At 43.1% G+C, this 21,011-nt stretch overlaps 2 protein-coding genes across 4 annotated transcripts; one reads left to right on the forward strand and one right to left on the reverse strand.

Moving 5' to 3' along the window:
- Window positions 1-340: 340 nt before the first annotated feature.
- On the reverse strand, window positions 341-13,161 carry cbarpb (CACN subunit beta associated regulatory protein b). Of its 2 annotated transcripts, XM_029500791.1 has the most exons (11): window positions 13,061-13,150; window positions 11,880-12,078; window positions 10,917-10,989; window positions 9,064-9,212; window positions 7,065-7,126; window positions 5,732-5,894; window positions 5,283-5,454; window positions 4,880-5,032; window positions 4,240-4,477; window positions 3,167-3,356; window positions 341-2,029 (listed from the first exon to the last, which is right to left on the reverse strand). In XM_029500791.1, the coding sequence occupies exons 3-11, from the start codon at window positions 10,962-10,964 to the stop codon at window positions 502-504; spliced, it is 2,703 nt and encodes a 900-aa protein (XP_029356651.1). In that variant the 5' UTR covers window positions 10,965-10,989; window positions 11,880-12,078; window positions 13,061-13,150; the 3' UTR covers window positions 341-501. The 2 variants fall into 2 exon arrangements, with proteins under 2 accessions (XP_029356651.1, XP_029356652.1); XM_029500792.1 differs by lacking the exon at window positions 11,880-12,078 and having other exon boundaries at window positions 13,061-13,161.
- Window positions 13,162-13,937: 776 nt separating this feature from the next.
- On the forward strand, window positions 13,938-17,917 carry atp5f1d (ATP synthase F1 subunit delta). Of its 2 annotated transcripts, none has more exons than XM_029500443.1 (5): window positions 13,938-14,167; window positions 14,792-14,945; window positions 15,415-15,503; window positions 17,489-17,651; window positions 17,768-17,917. In XM_029500443.1, the coding sequence occupies exons 1-4, from the start codon at window positions 14,051-14,053 to the stop codon at window positions 17,609-17,611; spliced, it is 483 nt and encodes a 160-aa protein (XP_029356303.1). In that variant the 5' UTR covers window positions 13,938-14,050; the 3' UTR covers window positions 17,612-17,651; window positions 17,768-17,917. The 2 variants fall into 2 exon arrangements, with proteins under 2 accessions (XP_029356303.1, XP_029356302.1); XM_029500442.1 differs by having other exon boundaries at window positions 17,489-17,618.
- The last annotated feature ends 3,094 nt before the right edge of the window (window positions 17,918-21,011 follow it).

Consider the following 21,011-nt stretch of genomic DNA (forward strand, 5'->3'; position numbering starts at 1 on the left):
AGCACCTGGTTTCACAGTGGATCAGCAAGTACAGCAGCCAAACTGGCCCTCAGCTTCACTTATTCTTACTGGGGAGCAGAAACAGGAATGACAGCAGTAGAGACATGAAAATAGAGACTTAATAGACTCCAGGAATAGAAAAAACAAAACAAAAAAACAATTGCCAAACAATTATTACTAAAACCATTATTTTTGATATGTAAGCTTTTTTATCTATTACTTTGTTTTCTATAATTTTTCAAATAACATTAAAGTGGCAACATTGAACGTTGTGATGCTAATACGGGATGCACGTCTAGTGATCAAATGTATCGAACATTATCTGAGAATAAGTGCTCATTCATGGACTGATTGAAAGCATATGTTCCTTTATGGGTCTGGATCACACCATTCAAGCTGTACACAGACAGACATTTCAACTGAGGCAAGAGAACTCAAAGGGAAAAAGAAAGTGTGTCTCAGCAGGAGTGAGACTGATGAGGAGGAACGACTGGAGCCCTGCTACACTGGGCTGTGGTCTGGAGAAGCGTGCATGGCTGTCACCGTCACACACTCAGTGCCTGTGTCCCTGGTCCGGCGAAGGCCCATGTACAATCTGTCATCCAGGTTGGCAGTCAGTTTGTCTGTGATCTCTGCTGTGATGGTTTGTGGGCCGTAGCCTGAAGAGTCGGGGAGCTGGGGTGGCGAGCGTTCGCCTGGAGGCTCAGAGGGGAGTCCTGACAGTTTGCTGTCCTCCTGAAGACCGGGGTGCTCATTCAGCCCTTCATCTTTCTCTGACATGGAGGGATGAGGAAGTGGAGGAGAGGAGGAAGTGGTGTCCTCATTGTCTCTGACAGTGATGCCCTGCTCCCTGTCCTTGCCCCCGTCCTCGATGGCTGTGGGCTGTACCTTTGGAGTGTCAGGAGTGCTGCAAGTCCCATCGCTGGTCTCCTCGTCGGGAGCACTGACAATGCGGGGCAGGGTGCTGTGGTAGCTCGTGTCCAGTGGATAGTTTACACTGTCACCCCTCCGTAGTGGGGTCCGCTGCCTCTCAAAGGAGGACTGGAAATGTCTGACCCCGGGGTCACTCCACTGTTTGTGCCGTTGCCACTGCTTGCGCAGGTGGATTCGGGACCGGTGTTTCCTTAGCAGCGACTCTTGCTGATCAAATTGAGGGTCGTGGCGGAGGAACTCATGGAATAACGCATCAGTCTTCTCATCTATGCTGTAGTCTCGTCTGTGCAGGGTCGGCGGTTCAGGTGGAGGTTGAGCAGCCTCTCGAGGTGTGAGCATCTGACCATATGGGAACCAACTCAGCGAATCAGCACCCATTTCTATGGAAACACCACCACTAGCACCCAACAACTCATCTTCTGGCTCTTCCTCAAAGAGATGAGACTCAAAACTGTCTCCGATAGTGCCAGATCGGCCTGCGTTGGTGAAGTTGTGCCTCTTCTCGTGGGCTGTCCTGTCCTTTGGGCTGCCATTGATGCTGCTGCTCCCAAACAGTCGCAGGTCTTCTGGACCTCGAGTTGGAGCCTCAATCGACGCATACCCACTGTCCATCTGCAGGAGTTTACGAGTCCCTGTTTCTCCATTGCTACCACCTCGCTCTGATTCTGTGCTTTCCTGTTTCCTATGTTTTCGCTCTTTCATTCCCAACTTATCATCAGTATACAGCAAAAAGCCTTTATCATCCTCTCCATCCTCTGCCTCATCCCCTAAATCCTGGGACAGTTGGCTGGGTAACCCTCCTCTCTCTGTCTCAGCGCGCCCGCCCAGGGAACAAACACTATCAGCATCACTGCAGACAGAGTTCCTGTCATTGTTGCTGCTCTGATCGGAAGCGGCGTACTGCTCCAGTGTTGCACGTAGGGTCCAGATGTCTCTGTAAAGTGATTGGGGGTCGTGGGGATCTGAGGGGTCCAAGGGATCAGCACCTTCCCTTCTAGCCAGGACCGGTGCTTCATCTTGGGGATCAGGGGACAGGCCAATGACCCCTGGTCCTCCATGACCGCTGTGGGACTCCACCATCACCTCAACCTCTACTCTGTAGTGTGCGCACAGGGATGGTGAGATCAGACAAAATGAGAGAAAGAAGGAGAGGAAGAAGAGGAGGGACACAGACATGCAAAACAAGTGTCAATTGTAGAGTATTTTAGCTATAAAAGAAAACACAAACATTCATCAGTGACATGGCTGTGTTCACAGTGCACAGAATGATTTTCATGACTGGCAATGGCTGCTGTTGCATGTCCTTAAACTGAAGTAAAAAAAAAAAGTTGAATAATAATAATAATAATAAAAAAAAAGTGTGATTCAAAATTCCCAGAAACTGTCTGCTTATCTTGGGATAGCGAATTTAAAGGCTGCATAATGCATGAAAGATCACTCAGGAGATAACAGCAGCAAAAAACTGATTAAGTGTGAAGATCATCAAATTTCTAAGCTTGCAGCAGCTTCCTGGAAACTAATTTTATTTTCATCAGCAAACATCTGAAAACATGCACAGGAAATACCAGGGAATTCCGATCTAATGTAATCTAATATTCAGAAAAAAGAAAATAAAGTCAAATAAAATACAAAGTTTTGTTTTATAACATAATACTCAGCAAAATCCGCAAACTTAACTAACCTAACACAAAATCACAGTGACCTTTGCACTTTTATGGACATAATGACATTATCAGACCATGTCAGCTATGGAATGGTTTCTTATGCCAAATATAAACCATGCAGCCCAATTCTCCATGCTACTCTCCTGGAAAATTATCACTCCAGGAATCCCCTATATTGCTGCAAATCATGCAACTGGTTTGAAAAGAACTCTTGTTTTGAGGGATCTCATTACATCCAAATCACAGTCAAATAGTATCAGTTAGCAAGCATGTAGTGTTTCTAATTAAGTGTCATAACAACACAAGATGACAGGAGGGCAGTTTTCAAGCATAATTTTCTGTATTTTCAGTCGCCATCTGCTCAGCCAGCATGGTAGAATAATCACTTTGAGTGTTTTGTAATGCAGCTTCGCCCGGATGATAAAAGCACACTTTAATGTTATGGCAAAGTGGTGGAGAATCATATCCCACTTGTTTATCATGACTGTATATTTTATAACTGATGTGAAGAAATGAGTGCAAGGCAGCAAAGCAGTGGACGGGATGAATGGCAAGGGAATTAAAGATACCTGCCGAGGGAGGGGGGTGGTGTAGAGGGAGGTGAGAGGAGGCGTGTGGTGGGCTGGCTTGGACGGTAGGTTATGTCCTGGGTGCGGGCGATGTACTGGATGAGGTCTATGTGGTGTGCGTCATTGTCATCCTGATCCATGCTCTCACTGGCGGCTCGCTGGCGCTGGAACTGTCTTCTCTTTGGAGAGCCTGGCTCAGATCAAACATGAGGAGAGAGCAGCGTGTTATACAGGTTTTGCAACAGCAGGCGGAAGTGAAGTGACACTTAATTCATAAGAAAGCTCCAATCAACTGTTGAGGTCTCTAAAGGGGGATTTGGTGATGTGTTTTTGGTCTGTTGGCATGATAGAAGACTTCAGCCTGAGGAAGAGCAGGAAGATATGTGTGTGTATATAGGATGAAGGGGATTGGCAGGGAGGATTCAGTCAGGGGATCAAATTGACTTGGAAGGCCTGATCTTTGCGTCACTGAGCCATCTGTCTGTATATCCAAGTTTTTGAAGCCAAGAGGCATCTCACAGTTGGTTGCTGGAGCCCCCAGCTTAACCACTGTCTATTTACCACGAGGGAATAAGGCCAAAAATACTCAACAGTAAAATATATAAAACAGAAAATCTCAGAAAAGAGGGCAACATATAACTTTCTTTCCCTAGTTATGATTATGAGAAAGAACCAAAAAGAATTACTTCAATTCTTTGCAATGGTTGTTCCTCAAAATAATACAACAGAAAAAAAAATTGCTCGCGGGTTCGGTTCCTGGCCTGGGGCCTCTATGTGTGGAGTTTGCATGTTCTCCCCGTGCCTGCGTGGGTTTCCTCCGGGTAGTCTGGTTTCCTCCCACCATCCGAAGACATTGTGATTGGTGACTCATTGTCTGGAGGTCTGAGTGTGACTGCTAGTGGTTTTTCATCTCTGTGTGTCTCTATGTGTTGGCCCTGCAACGGACTGGCGACCTGTCCAGGGTGGATCCACCCTGAGATGGGCTCCAGCACCCCGTGACCCGCACAGATAAGCAGTAGAAAATGAGAGCGAGAGAGCGAGAGAGAGAAAAATCCAATTGAAGGATCCATTACCCCTGGTGTCCAGACTTGAGGCTCTCTGGCTGCTGTCCAGCTTCCATTTCTTGATCTTGAAGTAGGGACTTGCACCCTCGAGACTTGCATGGCGCCGCAGTTTTGTGAAGAATTGTAGCATGGGCCCCTGGCTCCCTGCACCACAAAGAGCAGGAGGAGTGCTGCAGCCCACTGCAGCCCCTTCACCAACACTGACGCTGCTGCCTCTGCCCCGGGGCCCAGCTCCAATTATCTCGATCTGGGTAGAGAGAGAACGGGATGTGGTCGGAAAGAAAACCTGCCAAGACTAGTGGTCTGTGAATAATCCTCTCTGACAGTGATGTCCCACACTGGCTTTCTTGTTTGCCCAGCAGCCATCACTCTTGCTGGTTCCCCCTCAGGCTCTGTGACCCTCTAATGTCCATGTGGATAACTCACTGCTTTGCTGGCTTGTAGGTGTACTAACTGACTGACTTAAGAAAGTGTATCACTTTACAAAGGATTAACATCAACATGATGCTTTTTCAGGTGATTTCCATCCACTCACTACTCGTGAGGTTTCTGTTCTCATGAAAAGTCTGGCTAAAGTCTCTTCAACATCAATGTGAAAATTAGCTCATACATTGTATTGTTTATTTTACAGTAACTGGAGGTCACTTACAGAGCTGGAACTCAGCTCTTTTGCGCCGGGTGCTAGAGTGTTCTTGCTGAAGCTGGTGTCCACCACCGAGTTGAGAGCATCTCCGGGCAGGGCGCAGCTGGGATTGACACTTAGGCTGGTCAGTGCTGTTTGTGGAAGGGGGGACAACATTGGCTGTAGGAAAGAACATAAGTCTCAGTTGCCACACTTTCAAAGTATATAAGCTTTTATATTTCGGTAAAGTGTTGAGGTCGAGTCCGAACAAAGTCATCACTGTGTAGGCCCAGAGGAAATGAGCGGGCTAAGGAATCCCTGAACGCTGTTTTATTACATAAGGCTGTTTTCCCATCCTGACTTGAGTAATTGATGCTTGAATTGGCCGTGGTCAAGGCTAACGATATGTCAGGACAAATGGTGACTTCACCTGGAAGATGGATAGTGCTGACTTAGTGACAGGGCGAGTTGTCATGGTGATGGTGTTCTCAGCCGAGTCGCACTCGTGGATGGTGACTATCTTGAGGGCCGGGGGAGGGATGTGCAGGTGTGTGAGGCGGGCATTCTTCAGGTGGTGAAAGTCACCTTCTGTCAGAGTGTACCTGCGAAAACGCAGCCCAATAGAAAGAAAATTGTAAAAACTGTACGAGTTGAAAGGTAGATTGCACCCACTCTTGATATAAATCTCAGGATTCTGAGATTTAGGTTTTATGAAATAATTATCTGTGCAATCCGCCTCAGGTTTTAATGGACATGTAGCAGAGCAGCATACTGAGTAAGAGATTTTCTTTTCCATATAAAACATAATTCATTCTGGTGTTAATGAGAGCTGAAGAGTATATAAAAAGCAGATATTTGTGTATGACTTGGCTTCCTGACCTGCGGCCCTTCTCCTGGGCCTTCTTGCCATGGTCGAACAGTGCAGCCTCATTGAAGGAGACACGACGGCCTGTGGTGCCCGTGGAGAGAAAGCGCTCTGTCTCTTGGTCATGAGAGCTGGCCATTGACAGGCAGTCTGACTCATCCACCCTGATGGTGATTTCTACTCAGTGAAAAAGAAAACGAAGGGCAGACAATTAAGTGGATAAGTTTGTGAAGGAAGAGTAAGAGGAGATTGCAAAGAAAGACTGAGGTGGTGTGCTTGAATTTAACCGTTGGTCATTGATTATAAAGCAGTACATTCAGATTTTTCAGGTGTGCAACTCTGTGGCTCTAAGAAAATGGTCTGTGGGTCAGAGGAGCATAACAAAGCTCCAAATCCAAAAGTGACCTAAAATCAACCTCATATTTCATTCATTCATTCAATTTCTACCGTTTATCCGTTTCCAGGTGGCAGCCTCAAATAATAATAAAATAAATAAAATAATAATAATAATATTAATAATAATAATAGTAACAATAAAAAGAAAGATTTCTAGACCTTTATCAAACCATTACAAACCATTAGCAGTAAGTTAAAATGGTGGATGAGTGGGTCAAAACTTATCCAGTGTCCAGGTGAAATATCTCAACTTGTAAAAGTTGGTTTACCATCAAATGTCCTTCAGAAATTCATACTTACAAAATGATAAATCCTATTGGCTTCCTATCAGCCTCAGCTATACTTGGGCATTAGCACGTACAACTGAAAGCCAGTTTTCTAATATGCTAAAATAAAGTGGTAATTGTGAAAATCACTGCTAAGCATCGGTCCTGTTAGCAATGCCTTATGAGCATGTTAGCATGTCAATGTTAGAATGTGGACAACATGGACACTGACCATAATGGGTGATAATCTCGTAATCTTTCAACTGGTCTACTAAAGACATACATATTTTCAGAGATATATTTCAGGAATGCACCTAAAGTGGACTATACTGTTTAAGAATCTACAACTATGGAAATATGGCAAACTACAGAATGCAACACTTGAAACAAAACACCTAACAAATGCACTTGTGTGCCAAACTGCCTTTTAATGAATACATTTTAATGGAAAATACATTCACTGGTCCCAAAATGTGACCCAGAAGGGGCACAGCTACTTAAACTAATTGGGTTGAGAACACAATACTGTAATGGAACAGACATTATACATTTTGTGCTGATGCTTTAAAAAAAGAAATTCCTTGCTTCCATCAATCCAGTCCCTCCCAGCCTCTCTGCCTCCATTGTTCCTTCCCTCTTTATCTGTTGCTCTACCCCTTCATCTTTTTGTTCATTTTTCTCTTACCATGGGTGGGCTGAGACTCCTCCACATAGATGGTGTTGGTTTTTTCAGGGTCATCGCTGGCCCTGGGGGAAACAGAAACATTCAGATCAATGCGGTGACATGATTACCCCTGAAGTGTGTCTTTCATCTCTGGAGAGCCTGCTGATGTGGACAGCCACAGTGAAGAGCTGCGCTACTCTTTTGACATTTATGTTTGGTCAGGAGTTTACAGGCACATTAACAGGTTAACAGTTTAAAAATCAAGTTTTGAGATGACTGAAAACGCAAGGACACATGACTTTACTGTGCTGTTTGTCTAAATAGTTGCCTGTCTGGCCATATAATCAGTGAGAGGATAAATTATTGCCAGCAACTTGATAACCTTTAAGACTGGGGGGGACCTCTTGCACAGATAAATCATGGTGCTTTACTGGATTGCATGTTTGCACTCTTCTTAAAAGAGAGAGAGAGGAAATACACAAAGGGTCATATTGTTGTGGGAATGGAGATTATATTATTCTTTCAGTAATTTCCTTCTGTTAACCATCCTGTTTAAACATCTTTAATAACTGTTTATCCAACAAAGTGCCTCTTAAATCCCATGCCCAGGATTTACTTGATGAGGCAGAAGAAAGAAATTGAGAGCTCTTTCAAGTCATTTTTCTCCATCTGATTTCTTTGTGCAGAGATATGAGTTTTTTCCGTGTGTGTGTGTATTGGTTGGGGAGTTGGGGGGCTTGAGGGATTTCTTCATACACCTAGATCTGTGCCTCTTCTTGTCTTTCATTTCCTCTGTTGCTCCTTATTTCCCAGTGTGTGTGTGTGTGTGTATTTGCCATGTGCACACGGGCCTGGGTTGAGACGCTAGATTAATCACCGCCGATGGCTGCTATGAAATCTCATTACACTCATCATTTGTACCAGTCTACCCAATTCCCCTCCTGCTCTCCCCCGGCAAGCCTCGCCTTTTCACGGCTCAGCCTCTGTGCTCTCTGTTTATCTGCATCTGGCTGGTGCGCTGACATACATTCAAGAGTACGTGCTTATGTGTGTCGCTGTAGAGACGGACAAAGCGACTCAAGGGTAGCCATGTTACTGCTGAATGAACACAGATGAATCACAGATAAATGAGCATGAATATTGAATGTGCTGCCACCAAGGTCTTTCCGTAACAGCCCCACAGAGGGTCCTGACACTCTCACGGATGACACTTTTAATGAACGAACGTACTGTGTTGTGCCAAATTAGCATGTTTAAATAAGCGGTTTTGCATAATTTCTTCTCTAACACTTAAACTTGTTCAATATAGCTTTCTTTAATTGTAAACATAACTTAATTTGTTTATTGGATCTCTAGCAGAGGAATCATCATACCGAAAGTAGGTTCAGGGTCCACTTGGGTGGAATAGACATGGAATATTATATATTACTTTTGTTTGCAAATGCAATGATCGTTATCTATCATGTAACCATAGACGTTCTACACTGCACTACTCTTTAATATCACTACAGGCTTGACTTTAAAGAACAGTTGCGTGTGAGCTGTCTGGCATTCATAGTGTGTACATGCACATGTGCATTCATGCAACACCTGGGCATCCAGATCTGCAGAGGAGACTACCTTTGTGAAGCAAAGCATTTGGTATTTGTTGAGCCTGGGTTTGACTGTTTCATTAGAGGTTCAGAAGCACAGAACAACGTGACCACCAGGCAATATTATACAGCGTATTATAATGAAATTCGAGACATCGGCACATTCTGTGCCCTCAAAGTGACCATACAGCAGATTTGAACTAACGTCTCTGTGCCACATTGTCAACAAAAACAGAATGTTATATGCTTCGTAAAGTTATTGCTCATCACCAGTCTCTTGTTATTAAACTCTAAATGTTTTAAATTAGCCCTCAGCTGTTGGTGCCTTATTGTGTTTTTGAGTTCATGTGACACTGGATTCTTTATAAGTCACTCTGGATGGGGATGTGAGGTGCTGCTAAATGTAATACGCAGTTTTTGCTTTGCACCTGTCACAGAATTGCCCTCCTCGACAGCAGCGACGGCAGGCGATGAGGAGGATGGAGATGAAGATCAACGTTCCTACCAAGACAATGGAAAGGATCACCAGGGGGAGCACATAGCCATCTTGCTGCTCCTCTGCCTCAAATGGGATCTCCTAGATAGATAGATAGATAGATAGATAGATAGATATTTGTAACATGTTATTTGTTCTTTGGTGATTGCAACTTAATTATTCTAAATCTGTGAAAAGGCGGCAATGGGAAGTAAAGTAGATAGTAACAGGTAAGGTAGGCGTCTTCTTGTTTTGAGTTTGGACAATGCATATGCTGGTTTAAGAGTGAGAGGGCAAGAAAGAGCTTCCCACACAAACATCAAAGAGCTGAAACCACTCAAGTGGTTAATGCAGCTGCTTTCTTAGCTCACAGCTCACTCAGAAATTTCACCTCTTACTCTTATTCTTGCCACCTAGCCCTGATATGAAAAATTGAAAGTTTTATTTCACTTCAGCACCAGTGGTAAAAAAGCTATAGTAACATACTGCAGTATAAAGTTACTAAATTTCTCCTGGGGATTAATAAAGTATTCCCGATTCCAATTATTATTGATATCATTCATATAGAACGTCCTGATGATGGCGGCTGCACCAGATATGCAGCCCCGTACAGAGGAATGCATTTTGCAGCTTCAGACAGAGATTCACGAACACTTGATTTGCAACATGAAATGCCTGGCATCTTGACTGCAGACTAGATTTACAGATGCTGTATCCCTCCTGTAACGCCATGCAATTTAAAGGTTTGATTTACCCCCACTGGTCGGTTGCCCTGCCTAAAATTAATCTATAAATGCAACAGTAATTAATCAATAGGTGCCGTGACTATTAACCTGTCTACAGTGTACCTTAAGTTATAGGAAAGCTTTCTCAGGGGGGCATTGCTGCTGAGGGAATTAGGCAAAGGATGAACAGAGACCCTGTAGTGTTCTTTTTTCCATTGCTTTTAACAAAAGGACTCAGTACAGGCAATTTTAAAATCGCTTCCTCTTCACTGGACAACTTTCCTAAATCCACAAAAAAAGCAGTGGAAACTGTAACTATAAGTAGTTCAGTGAATTTAAATTGCTACAAAAATTTGACCTACTTCCAGAGCACAAATTTGCTAATATTATCATGTATACATCCTTATGTATTTATTCCCTACAGTTTAGTAATCACAGATCACTATTTAGCTGGTTAGTAGGTAGGCGTCACATCCTACTTGATTTATAAATGATTTATACTTGATTTAGTAAACGACTAAATAAATAAAATGGTCAAATGAATTCATGACATCACAAAAAAAGTAAATGCCATAGTTATAATTATGATAGTCATTTACATTTAAAACAGTTTAATTAAGCTTGCTAATAAAAAAAAAAAAGTGGTTTCCATGGATTTCTGTTGCCATGTAGGCTGAAGAACAGGGCCTGAAAACATGAATGACAACGCAAGCTGAATCGAGAAGATTAAATAAAGATAACACAGACACCGTATATCACAATAATGATCTTAAAGGTGTTATGCTGTACTCTATGTTGGAGAACGCACTGAAAGTGCTAATGAGTGCTGGACTCTGATGTCACAATGTAATTTCTCCGTGAGGGGAAATTAAAGACGAGATTAGATCAGAGATTTAATTATTTCAGGTCCAGGTCAGGATGTTCTCTATTAGTCAATCGGCCAGAAAAGAAGAGGAGGCAAAGTATGGTTCTGGTAGTGAGCTGGATACAACACACACACACACACACACACACACACACACACACACACACACACACACAGGAAGTTTAAGAATAAGTTAGTGGTGAAAGGTAGACTTACTGTGGAGTTTTTTGGTAGGATGTTCCAGACGGTAGACTCATTGCTCATGGTCCAGGCTGACTAGAGAGTCCCCCTGAGAGATAGCACGCACACACACAGGAACACAAACACACACACACAGAGGAAATGACTGTTTCTGGCACAGTAAATCAAATCACAAAGTTAACCAACAAAGATATTGCAGTTTGTCTACATCAACAAATTCAGATTTAATGTGTATGTAAACCTTGAACAAAACCTCTTTGAATACAAAGAAAAGCGAATAATAACAGTCCACCAATCACTGTTTATAATATGGTAGGAAATGCCCACTGCAGCAGAAAAATGTTGTTGCATCTTAAACTGCTCTGAAAGACTGCAAGAGGAAGCAGAAACCTAATGTATGTGTGTATGAGTTGTGCTTGTACGCATGTGCTGAATCCTACAAAAGATGCAAATGGTAGCACCTTGCCTGTAAATCATCACCTATAATTCCATATCAGCCCAAAGACTCTATCTACCTCCCACACACACATACACACACAGAACAGGGAGAAACACCAGCTCTGACTGGAAAGCAGGTGAGTTCCACTACGACTGTTGATATGATGCTTTCGTTCTCACAGATCATAGCCATTAATACGGCTGCTGTACTGCAACGCCTACACACACACACAACCAAAAAACACACACACTCTGGATAGATCTACTCACCCATCAGGGGAGAATCAACATGCCAGCAGCACTCAGCACTGCTTGCTTGCCTGCCTGCCAGTCACTGCAGCACTCTCAACTTCACCACCACAACCTGTAAGCTACTGCCGAGGTCTTTGCTGCCAGCCTGTCTAATTCCTTCAATCTACCATCCAAGCATAAAAACTGTTACTGGAAACACATCAGGCTTTGACCAGAATGCATTTTTTTTTTTTTTTTTGCTGCACTAGTGCCCACATCCTGCTATTTACCAGCCCAGCATAGCCTTACCCTGATGGAGGGCAGTGCGCAGCAGCAGCTCTGGATGTGTGTGTCAGTGCTGTGGCTCGGAAGTCTCCTGCTTAGCTCCCTTGCTGCATCCTCAGCACTTCAGCCCACCCAGCCGACTGAGCCTGAGCCTGAGCAGCAGTGTTTCCCCCTCAGGGTTGGCCCACTGGCCTTGGAGCAACAGGGTAGCAGTGCTGCATGGCTGGTAACAGACATACATATAGCAGAAATATTCTGTAATTAATTGTAAGTTGGTTTTTTTTTTTATGTGGATAAGTTTTACATCATATAAGTGTCTACAGGCAACAAATGCACACTACAGACAGGCTTCCCTGCAGTCTGTTTCTTTCCTCTTTTTCTCAACCATTTCTTATGGACGGTTATAAAACTTCAGAACATCTTCTTTATTGAAGTCTTGCAACGTTCAGGACTCACCGTATTGACTGAAGGGAATATGAAACACTTTTGTATAAATGACAAGTCACCACATTAAACATTGGTCAATCCTATCGAGGAATAAATGACAAATGGTATGAAAACAAGCTGTAAAAATGTATTCAACCTAACACATGCTTACTTCTGCAGCCCCTTATGGATTCTCTCTATTGATTAGTAAACTGAGAAGACGGTGAGACATGGATGTCCCAGCAATGCCATATCCCGTGATGCTTTAGGAAAAAAAACCCCCAGCACCATTACCAGTGTATCGCTATTAAACCGAGTAGCCTTTTACAGTTCATCTCACACAATAATGGCTCCCATAATGGTTTCATTCCGGACCCTGTAATAAGTTGTTGAAATAGAGAGATGGCTGCACACAGGAAAGCATCCCGCCTATTATTGCTCTCCACCGCAACATTTTCCCCCGGAACAAAATAATGAGCATCGGCTCTGCCAGTGGCAGCTGTTTCCTGATGGAGGATCAGCTCATAAAAATCTTTTGCAAGAATGTAAAAATCACATCACGCTGGATGAGGAAATGCAGCCGACTGTAAAGTTAAAAACTAGACAACAACGCGGCTGCAGTCGCCTTACAAGTGCGGCCAGCTCCATCAATAGAGCATCTTCGTATTTAACGGGCGCTGATGATTTTCATCAGTCGGTGACACCGACAGCAGCTCACCATTTGAATGGGCTGCACAAGCGGACCGACAGGAAGACGGGCAGGCGAAGAAGGCACTCACCTACTCAGAGCAGCCCGGTTACCTGCAGGGGTGGACGGGCACCGCCGATGACACCCAACTCCTCTGTGAACACTTTAATGTGGATTTTTTTAAAAGCTAAAAGTATTTATGAATGAAACCCCACTGCTTAGGACACGCCCACCACCCCAGTCAGAGGCGCACCACGTGACGCAACGAGCGAGGCAGAGCACCGATTGATAGTTCCTGAAGATGATCCAGATGATGCACACATCTGCACACAGACAGAGGGAGAGATGTAGAGTGCCCTAATGAATGTATGTTAAATATCAAATATATCAAACTGCCGCAATACTTCTTCTCCTTTGTTCCCTTCGCTTGTTGAGTTGTTTCACATTCGTCACACACTCACCTGCAGGCAGGTGGCGGAAAACTGCGCCGCTTCTGTGGTCTATAGTTGGGGAGGTCATACATGTGGCATCATTTGAAGACACAAAAACTTCCCAAACGGAAGCAAGTGAGTCCCAACCTGCTGTGGCCCATCCAACATGCAATAAGGTTTCTCTGCCATCTAGTGGCAGAGTGTGTTCAATGGCCTCTGCTTTCCAACGCAGTTAATGGGTGGAATAAATGTTTTTATAAATGGACCTCTGGTCTTCTGCTGTTCTCCATAAGTGTCTCTGATCAAAACTTATCAAAATGCTCATTTAAATCTGTTTTTGACTCAACAGACATCGTTTCTTATACATATATATACACACTTTGGGTCATAATATTGCTAATAGTAAAACAACTATGACCCAATAGCGATCTTACCGTATGCATGGTGCTCGCGTTGATGTACCCGCGAACTGCAGGGCCAGTCAACTTCAACAGACCACATTACCCGGCAAGCTTTGCGACACCGTAAAGCCTTGTGGGTAGGTTACCAACGTCCTTGTCCTACCAAGCGCACACCGACTGGCTCCACGCAAGGGCTTGGCGATCTGTGTCATTCACCCGTGCTTGAATTAAAAAACACCGTTTTCGGACATGTTGGCAGCCAGGATTCTCCGCCGCGGCCTCCCGGCGCTCAGACACGCTCGCTCCTACGCCGAGGCGGCCTCCGGTCCCCTGCAGATGTCCTTCACTTTCGCCTCCCCGACACAGGTAGCCGGCTAACGCTACTGCCGAGGCTCCTGGGGCCCGACCTGCTGCTGGGCTGACTTAGATTTTTGTATAAAATGCACCTTCACAGTTTGCACTCTTCCCGGCGGTCATTTTGGCAGTTTTGTGCAGATTTGTGGCTTCTCTGTCGTGGCTTTTAAATGTTGTTGTGGTTTATTTTTGCCTACAGTGTTAGTAATCGGGTGTTAGCTTAGCAAGCTAACGACCAACTTTGCTGTCATTCACTGTCTTTGACCAGCAGCCGGCCAGTTTGTGTTCACTGATTGATACAATTAAAGCAACATTGTGTTGGTTCAGTAGTATTTTAGTAAATGTGTGAAGGTGAAATATATTTAAAGCCTGTGTGTGTTTGTTTTTTTAAAAACCACCCCAAGCACGAGTGTGTCAAATACACCTATCTCTAACCTTGACTTCAGCGATTGTACGTCGCCCCAATGACGAGTTGTGGTCATCAATACATGTATTATGTTTTAAAACAAAATTTCCCCTGTTCCCAGTTTAACATCTTCAGCCTTAACCAGTCACTATTAAACAATGTGGGTTTGCTGCAGTTGTGCTTCAAATGTCAATGAATCCGTGTCCCTGCCTCTTGTCTCCTTCCTCCAGGTGTTTTTCAAAGAGGCCAGCGTGAAGCAGGTCGATGTGCCCACACTTACTGGTGTGTTTGGTATCCTCCCGGCCCACGTCCCCACCCTGCAGGTGCTCAGGCCCGGTGTTGTCACAGTCTTTAATGATGATGGCTCCTCTATCAAATACTTTGGTAAGACCACACTTTGCCAAAACAAGAGAGCGATTGTGGACAAGCCCTCCCTAAAGGACCTCAAAATCCCCCCCCCCAAAATACATTAGCAATTCAATTCTCATGCTATGTAATAATGGCATCTTTGTACATGCGATTTGTACCTTGTACTAATTTGTTACATATTGGTAAAAGGTAAAACTCTTAATTTAGCAGCTTCAGATTTGATTCAAAATATCAAAATATCAATTCATGTGTAAAGAAGTTTGTGCCCAGTTTGTTTTCTAAATTCCCTTCTCTCAAAATAGCCTAACATGCCTGAAGGGTATACATTTTGTCTCACTAATACAATGGTACATCATGAAATTATTGTGATTTTGACATTTAGGTGTCATGTTTCATGTGGCAGGATGTCTGCAGACTTTAACACAGCATTCTGGATTTCAAAGCTCGTCAAAGTTACTTAGACTATTTGTCTGTGTGCACACAGTGAGCAGTGGGTCCGTAACAGTCAATGCCGATTCTTCAGTGCAACTGCTAGCTGAGGAGGCCGTTCCTTTGGACCAGCTGGACGTTGCAGTGAGTATACCAAACAGCAGCATCATATCATTCACGTGCATATCAGAGCTGCATCTGTACTAATGTTTGGCTGATATGAACAACTTTTACCATGGCGTAGGAAGAAAATTTGTCAGACTTTACAGCAGTTTAAAGCTATTTAAAGCTATTCCTTTTGTTAGCCAAGAGCAATTTTGCACTTAGCAGAACTTAATACTTGATACTTAGGCTTGTTGGATCAAGATAATGAAAGTCTGCATTTTTGAAGGCGTTAAATCACAAGATGAGCAGTTTTCATATTAATTTGAAAAGGAGTGCTGTTCCATACACAATGTCCAAAAAACAAACAGACAAACCAAAAACAAAATCTAGCTGCAAATGGTTTGTTTTATTTGAAATAAATGTAGAGATTAAGGGGGTGCATACAACAACATATTCCTTTAGTTCGAAGAATTCAGGAACTTGTTTTTTCATCTTTGCTTCTTTTGTCTCTTTAAAAACAATGTGGTCCTGGTCAGCCATGACATCGGCGTTCATGTCAGGTGATCCAATCACCAGTGGACGGCTCTAAATACAGGTGTGAACCTATTCAGGGCCCATTTTAGATCCAATCACTCATCCCACATTCGGAGGTGGACCCGTCTGTTAGAGTTTCTAAAAACAACACTGAATACCAGTTTATTTGCATTTAAAGCGGGGAAGTGAGATCTGATCATAAGTGGTCACTCCAGACACGTTTTAAAGCCAGGCATGAAGTGAGAGCTAAGAGCTGACCACTTGGGCTTGGATCATTGAAGACCCCCTTCTGTGCCGTACAGCAGTATCTTTGTACCTGAGGTTTCCTTGAATGTTTAAAATCCTAAACAGCTCTGCATTTCCACAGGTTTAACTGGACTGTGGAAGTAGGAAAGCAGTTGTGATTCTTTTTCATTTCAAAAGGTTTTCTTCAGTATTGCCTCTTAAAAGTACATGCAAATCTTTTTTTGTCATAAGTAGATAAGTAGATATTATAAAGAGCTGTAGTCTTTCACTTTTAATTCCATTATTGAGTGTGGACGACCCAGTGTTGACAAATTGTATCTTCAAAATGTCAGTCTAATGTGGATTAGTCAATTCTTTATGGATCTTGGAGGTTTTAATGAGATTTGTGTGATGGGTGTCCATATCCAATTGTTTGAGACGTGCATAATTGCTGTTTATTCAGCCTGGTTTGTCTGCTGGCAGAGACTTGGTCTTTGACCATTACTATCCCGATACCCTTACTATACTTTTTCCTCTCACATTTTGATCTGCTGTGCTGATGAGCACCCTCCATCTGGTGATTATACGTTTGATCTTTGTTGCAGTTGGACCTCAACATTGAGTCCCTGTTTAAATGTCAACATTGTTAATAGTGGGCTGCATTATTATGCACTCGCTGTCTAGGTGTCCGTCTTTGACCTTGGGCACTGCCAGTGTCACTGTCAAGTTCACTTCATTGCGGTAAATTAGTTACTCCCCCCTTGTCGTCTTCCACTCTGCAGTAACAATGCACATGGGCCCAGGCTGTTAATAAGGAGGGAAAGGTCAGTCACTGTTGAGTTATAGCAGATGTGTCAAATCCCTGCTGGGAGACCTTTAACTTCCAGCTATGTTTGGCATTTCTTGTTTCTAATCGCTACTGTGACAAATGGTGCTTTCAGAGAAAAGAGGCAGAGAGGATTTTCTCTATCTGTCTCTACCCACTTTTGACTCATTCTTCTTGGGCCTTGTTATTCTGACTTTTACATTTTGAGTTAGCCTCAGAAGGTTTTTGGGTTAATTGGAGTAGGTTGTGCTTTTTCGCCCCTGTGATATTTCTGTGGTTTCTACTTGGACAGTTAGTGCTCCAATAATTTTTATTTATTTTTATTCCTGGATGAACCAGCCCGTTGAGAGATTTTTGTTTCGCTGTTGACAAACCAAAATCTTAACTCGGGGCTTCATCAGTTTCTCCTTGTTATACATTGTGTTTTCTCTATTTTTAGGCTGCCAAGGCCAACCTGGAGAAGGCTCAGTCTGAATTACCAGGCACATCTGACGAGGCAGCGAGGGCAGAAGTTCAGATCAGCATAGAGGCCAACGAGGCCATCGTCAAGGCTCTCGAGTAGACCAGTGGTACGGCACCTCAGCCTCACATTGCCAGTCTGGGTGATTTGTTTTATCCACCTCTATGACATAATGATGAAGCAATGTGAATATAGCTCTTAATATTATAGAAAAGTGTTCAATATCGTATATCAAACTGAGTTACTCTCCCCCTCCAGGTAATCTTTTCTGTTTCTTTGATGGAAATCAATGGTCCATCAACTCCATTTCCAGCTCAGTCACGTCGGTGTCCAGAAGAGTCCATGTTTGCTTTGTACAGTGGATGAACTTAAAAATAAATTTATTTGGAATTAAACATGTGATGAAGATTGTGTTTTCCTTAAATCTGTGCGTCTGCTGCTAAGGTTTCATAAAATCAATACAGACCTATTGGCTCCAATAGATTTTATAATCTGTTTGGATTTTACATTTAATCAGAAATACCTTTTTTTTAATCCCCGGAAAGAAATTGTGCTGCTTGGCAGCTTATCTCCTGATAATTATGGAGTTGTAAAGTCTGACGTCTGCAGGAATTAATGATTTTCTGTGTCTTCCCTTCCTGCATCGTAGATGGATTAACCGACCACTGCAGTGGTTTCTCTGATCCATCAAGGTTTTATGAAGTGGATGGTCTGAATATTTTAAAATAGTCTCTGTCTTCCCTTTTGTACATCGCTCCACCCCCGCCCCTAGTGAGTCTAATCTGGTTCCAGTCACAGCTCTTTCCACCAGTTTGTCCAGCTGCCTTTCACCCTTTCGTTTTATGCTGCGGCACAGAGCAGCATACTTGCTAGCACAGAATGATAAAACATCTGGTGATCTGTCACATGCATTTTTCTTCATTAAGCAAATTTGCCATGTGTAACAAAGCAACACAAAATAATAGTCTTCCAAGTCCTTTTTTTCCTCTTGTGTTGTGTGTTTCTACCACTTGGGGGCAGCACACATCAGCGGTAGTTCGAATCAGCGCATTCTGGATATTCAGATTTTTGTTTAACTTCACACTGACTTTATTTTAGAGTAGCAAAAGTAAGTCATCGGATAACCTTCTGAAAATGGTTTAACTTGAACTGACTAAAAATAACAAGGATTCAGCTTGTAAATTACACAGCTGTGTGTCAGATCTGTGGTCACAGCGTAGCCACTGTAACAGTTACATGGTTGAGGTTACTTCAATCCCTCAGTTACTGTCTGGATGTTGTGCTGGCTCTGTTTGTTATGTGCGATGACCTCAGGTTTGAGTGACCCGGCCAGGAAAAGTCCTCCGCTGCCCATCCTGTGGAAAACTGGGCCTTTCTCTTGTTTCATAACTGCAGATTTTAACACAGTCTCGCTCCAGGATGCGCTGACCTCATTCACGTGCAGGCTTGAGGCTTTCGGAGCAGACACCACAACTGGTTTCTGTTCAGAATGTTTATTCAAAATAAACATTTTGAATGTCAAAACTCTCGAGGACCTTTTAACAAGTGGAAGTGACACTGTTCATACTGGAATACTCTCCTGGCTATGAAAATGTTGCTGTTGCTTGTGTTTTCAAAGCTGTATCAAAGCCTGACTTTTCTTCTCAGAACAGAATAATTATTCAATTTCTGTCACTACTTGAAGTAAGTGCCTCTACAATCAAGGAACACAAATAATACCATATTGCATAAATGTTAAGTGTTGAAATCTCTTTTTTTTTTTCCCCATGTACCGTGCAGACATGTTGATTGGGACTTAGACCAGTAACCATTAATAACAAGCGTTCTCAACACCTCACCATCACACATCCTGCTCTCTGTTCTCATTTCAAATCTTTCTGCCTGTTTGATGAAAACCTCATCTGCATTGCACGCGCGCGCGCACACACACACACACACACACACACACACACACTCACTCACTTGTGGACAGCCACACTCATGCTCAATCATCAGTCAGCCTCAGAGCCTGGAGACATGTAAGTGAGTAACACTTCAGACAGACAAGATGAAATGGTTATGTCAAAACCACCACTTCTTTAATCCAGATATATGAAGGGGGATGTAGAAACTGAGCCCCAGTCCTCTTTTCGGCGCCGCACTAAGGTGACACTCTCACTAAAAGGAAAACCAGAAAAATGACCATGTGTTTTCCATGTGCACACGGCACTCTCAGTTGGTGTGCAGTCGTGTAGCTCGAACAGAGAAGGCAGGATGTTCCGATCTCTTCTGGAAAAGAACCTCCCGTCATTGAAGAAGAAGCGTTTTTGGTCTGCAACATTTCCAGTTTGAGTTTATTTCTGAATCTAAACTGGTGCTGTAAGCATTTTTAGACATGAGAGATGACTCAGTCAAATGCACTTCATTCATCTTCTCCGTCACCCCCCCTAATGAACCAAATGAACCGTCTGGCTCGGGCGCTGAGGTGGTGTTTGCTGACATGAAAGTGGTGGAGTGCTATACATTGATAAAGGTAGATGAGTATCCACAGAGAGCCCTCATTCAAGAGGCACTCTGTTTTGTACGGCTGATGAGGCCCAAGATAATCTGTCATAGTCTACATTATCTTCCACGGACGACCATATACCGTAATTAAAAGATTGTGCTGTCTGCACCTGGGAGAGAATAACATGATACACAGCGTGACACTCCATGGTGTCATGTTTGAGTGGTACTGAATACAAAGCACCTCCCGTTTTTGTACGGACTCATTGGCCTATAGAGTTTGTACTGAGTCAACTAAAGCAGGAATACAGGGGACAAACCCGTGTGAATCATCATGTTTGGAGAGATGCAATCTCTAAAATGACATTTAGAGGAGAATAGGGATTTAATCTGCAAAGGCTGCAGCCATGGCTGTCTTTGGTGTCAGTAAACTAAATGATTTCCAAATACAAAGCTTGGTGCACACCAGAATGGAAACAACAGGAAGATTACCTTTAAAAACGGTGCTACTATATAAAAAAAAAGAAAAAAGAAAAAAGAAAAAAAGAATCATCATCAGCATTCATAAATTTTATTTCCTTGGAAACTCACATTGTTGCATTTTACAGTTGATGAACCCAACGCTAGCAACCCCGCAGCATAGTTTGAAACTCCTAGTGTTAACCGCTAATCCAAATACCTGCAGAACCGGTGACATCCCAGCCAGAGCTGTATTTTGTGTTCAGAGATAATCGGTGAATGTTAGCATCCTAAATAAAGTACAACAGCTTAATCTGCATTTTAGCATTTAGCCCAGAAACCATCCACAGAGATGCGAGCATGGCTGATTGGTTTGAATTAACTCAGTGAATGATGGATTGTTGAAATAGTTGGCTACTATTCTGATGATTGAATCAGCAGCCAATTTATCGTTTATCTGAAATGAACGAGGAATCTGATTATATTAACATACATTTATAATGAATATTGCTGCCCAAAAACGTGTGCCGAAGAAACATAAGATATAATAGAAATGAGA

This window comes from Echeneis naucrates, chromosome 4, assembly GCF_900963305.1.
Source record: "Echeneis naucrates chromosome 4, fEcheNa1.1, whole genome shotgun sequence".
In the NCBI taxonomy this organism is placed as follows: domain Eukaryota; kingdom Metazoa; phylum Chordata; class Actinopteri; order Carangiformes; family Echeneidae; genus Echeneis; species Echeneis naucrates.

Coding starts and splice junctions, on each gene's coding strand:
- cbarpb (XM_029500792.1), bottom strand. CDS start 10,964: ATGAGCAATGAGTCTACCGTCTGGAACATCCTACCAAAAAACTCCACA. Junction 5,895..7,064: donor GGAGTCTCAGCCCACCCATG/GTAAGAGAAAAA, acceptor TTCACTGAGTAG/AAATCACCATCAGGGTGGAT. Junction 3,357..4,239: donor CTCAAGTCTGGACACCAGGG/GTAATGGATCCT, acceptor GATCTGAGCCAG/GCTCTCCAAAGAGAAGACAG.
- atp5f1d (XM_029500443.1), top strand. CDS start 14,051: ATGTTGGCAGCCAGGATTCTCCGCCGCGGCCTCCCGGCGCTCAGACAC. Junction 14,946..15,414: donor CTCCTCTATCAAATACTTTG/GTAAGACCACAC, acceptor GTGTGCACACAG/TGAGCAGTGGGTCCGTAACA. Junction 15,504..17,488: donor TGGACCAGCTGGACGTTGCA/GTGAGTATACCA, acceptor CTCTATTTTTAG/GCTGCCAAGGCCAACCTGGA.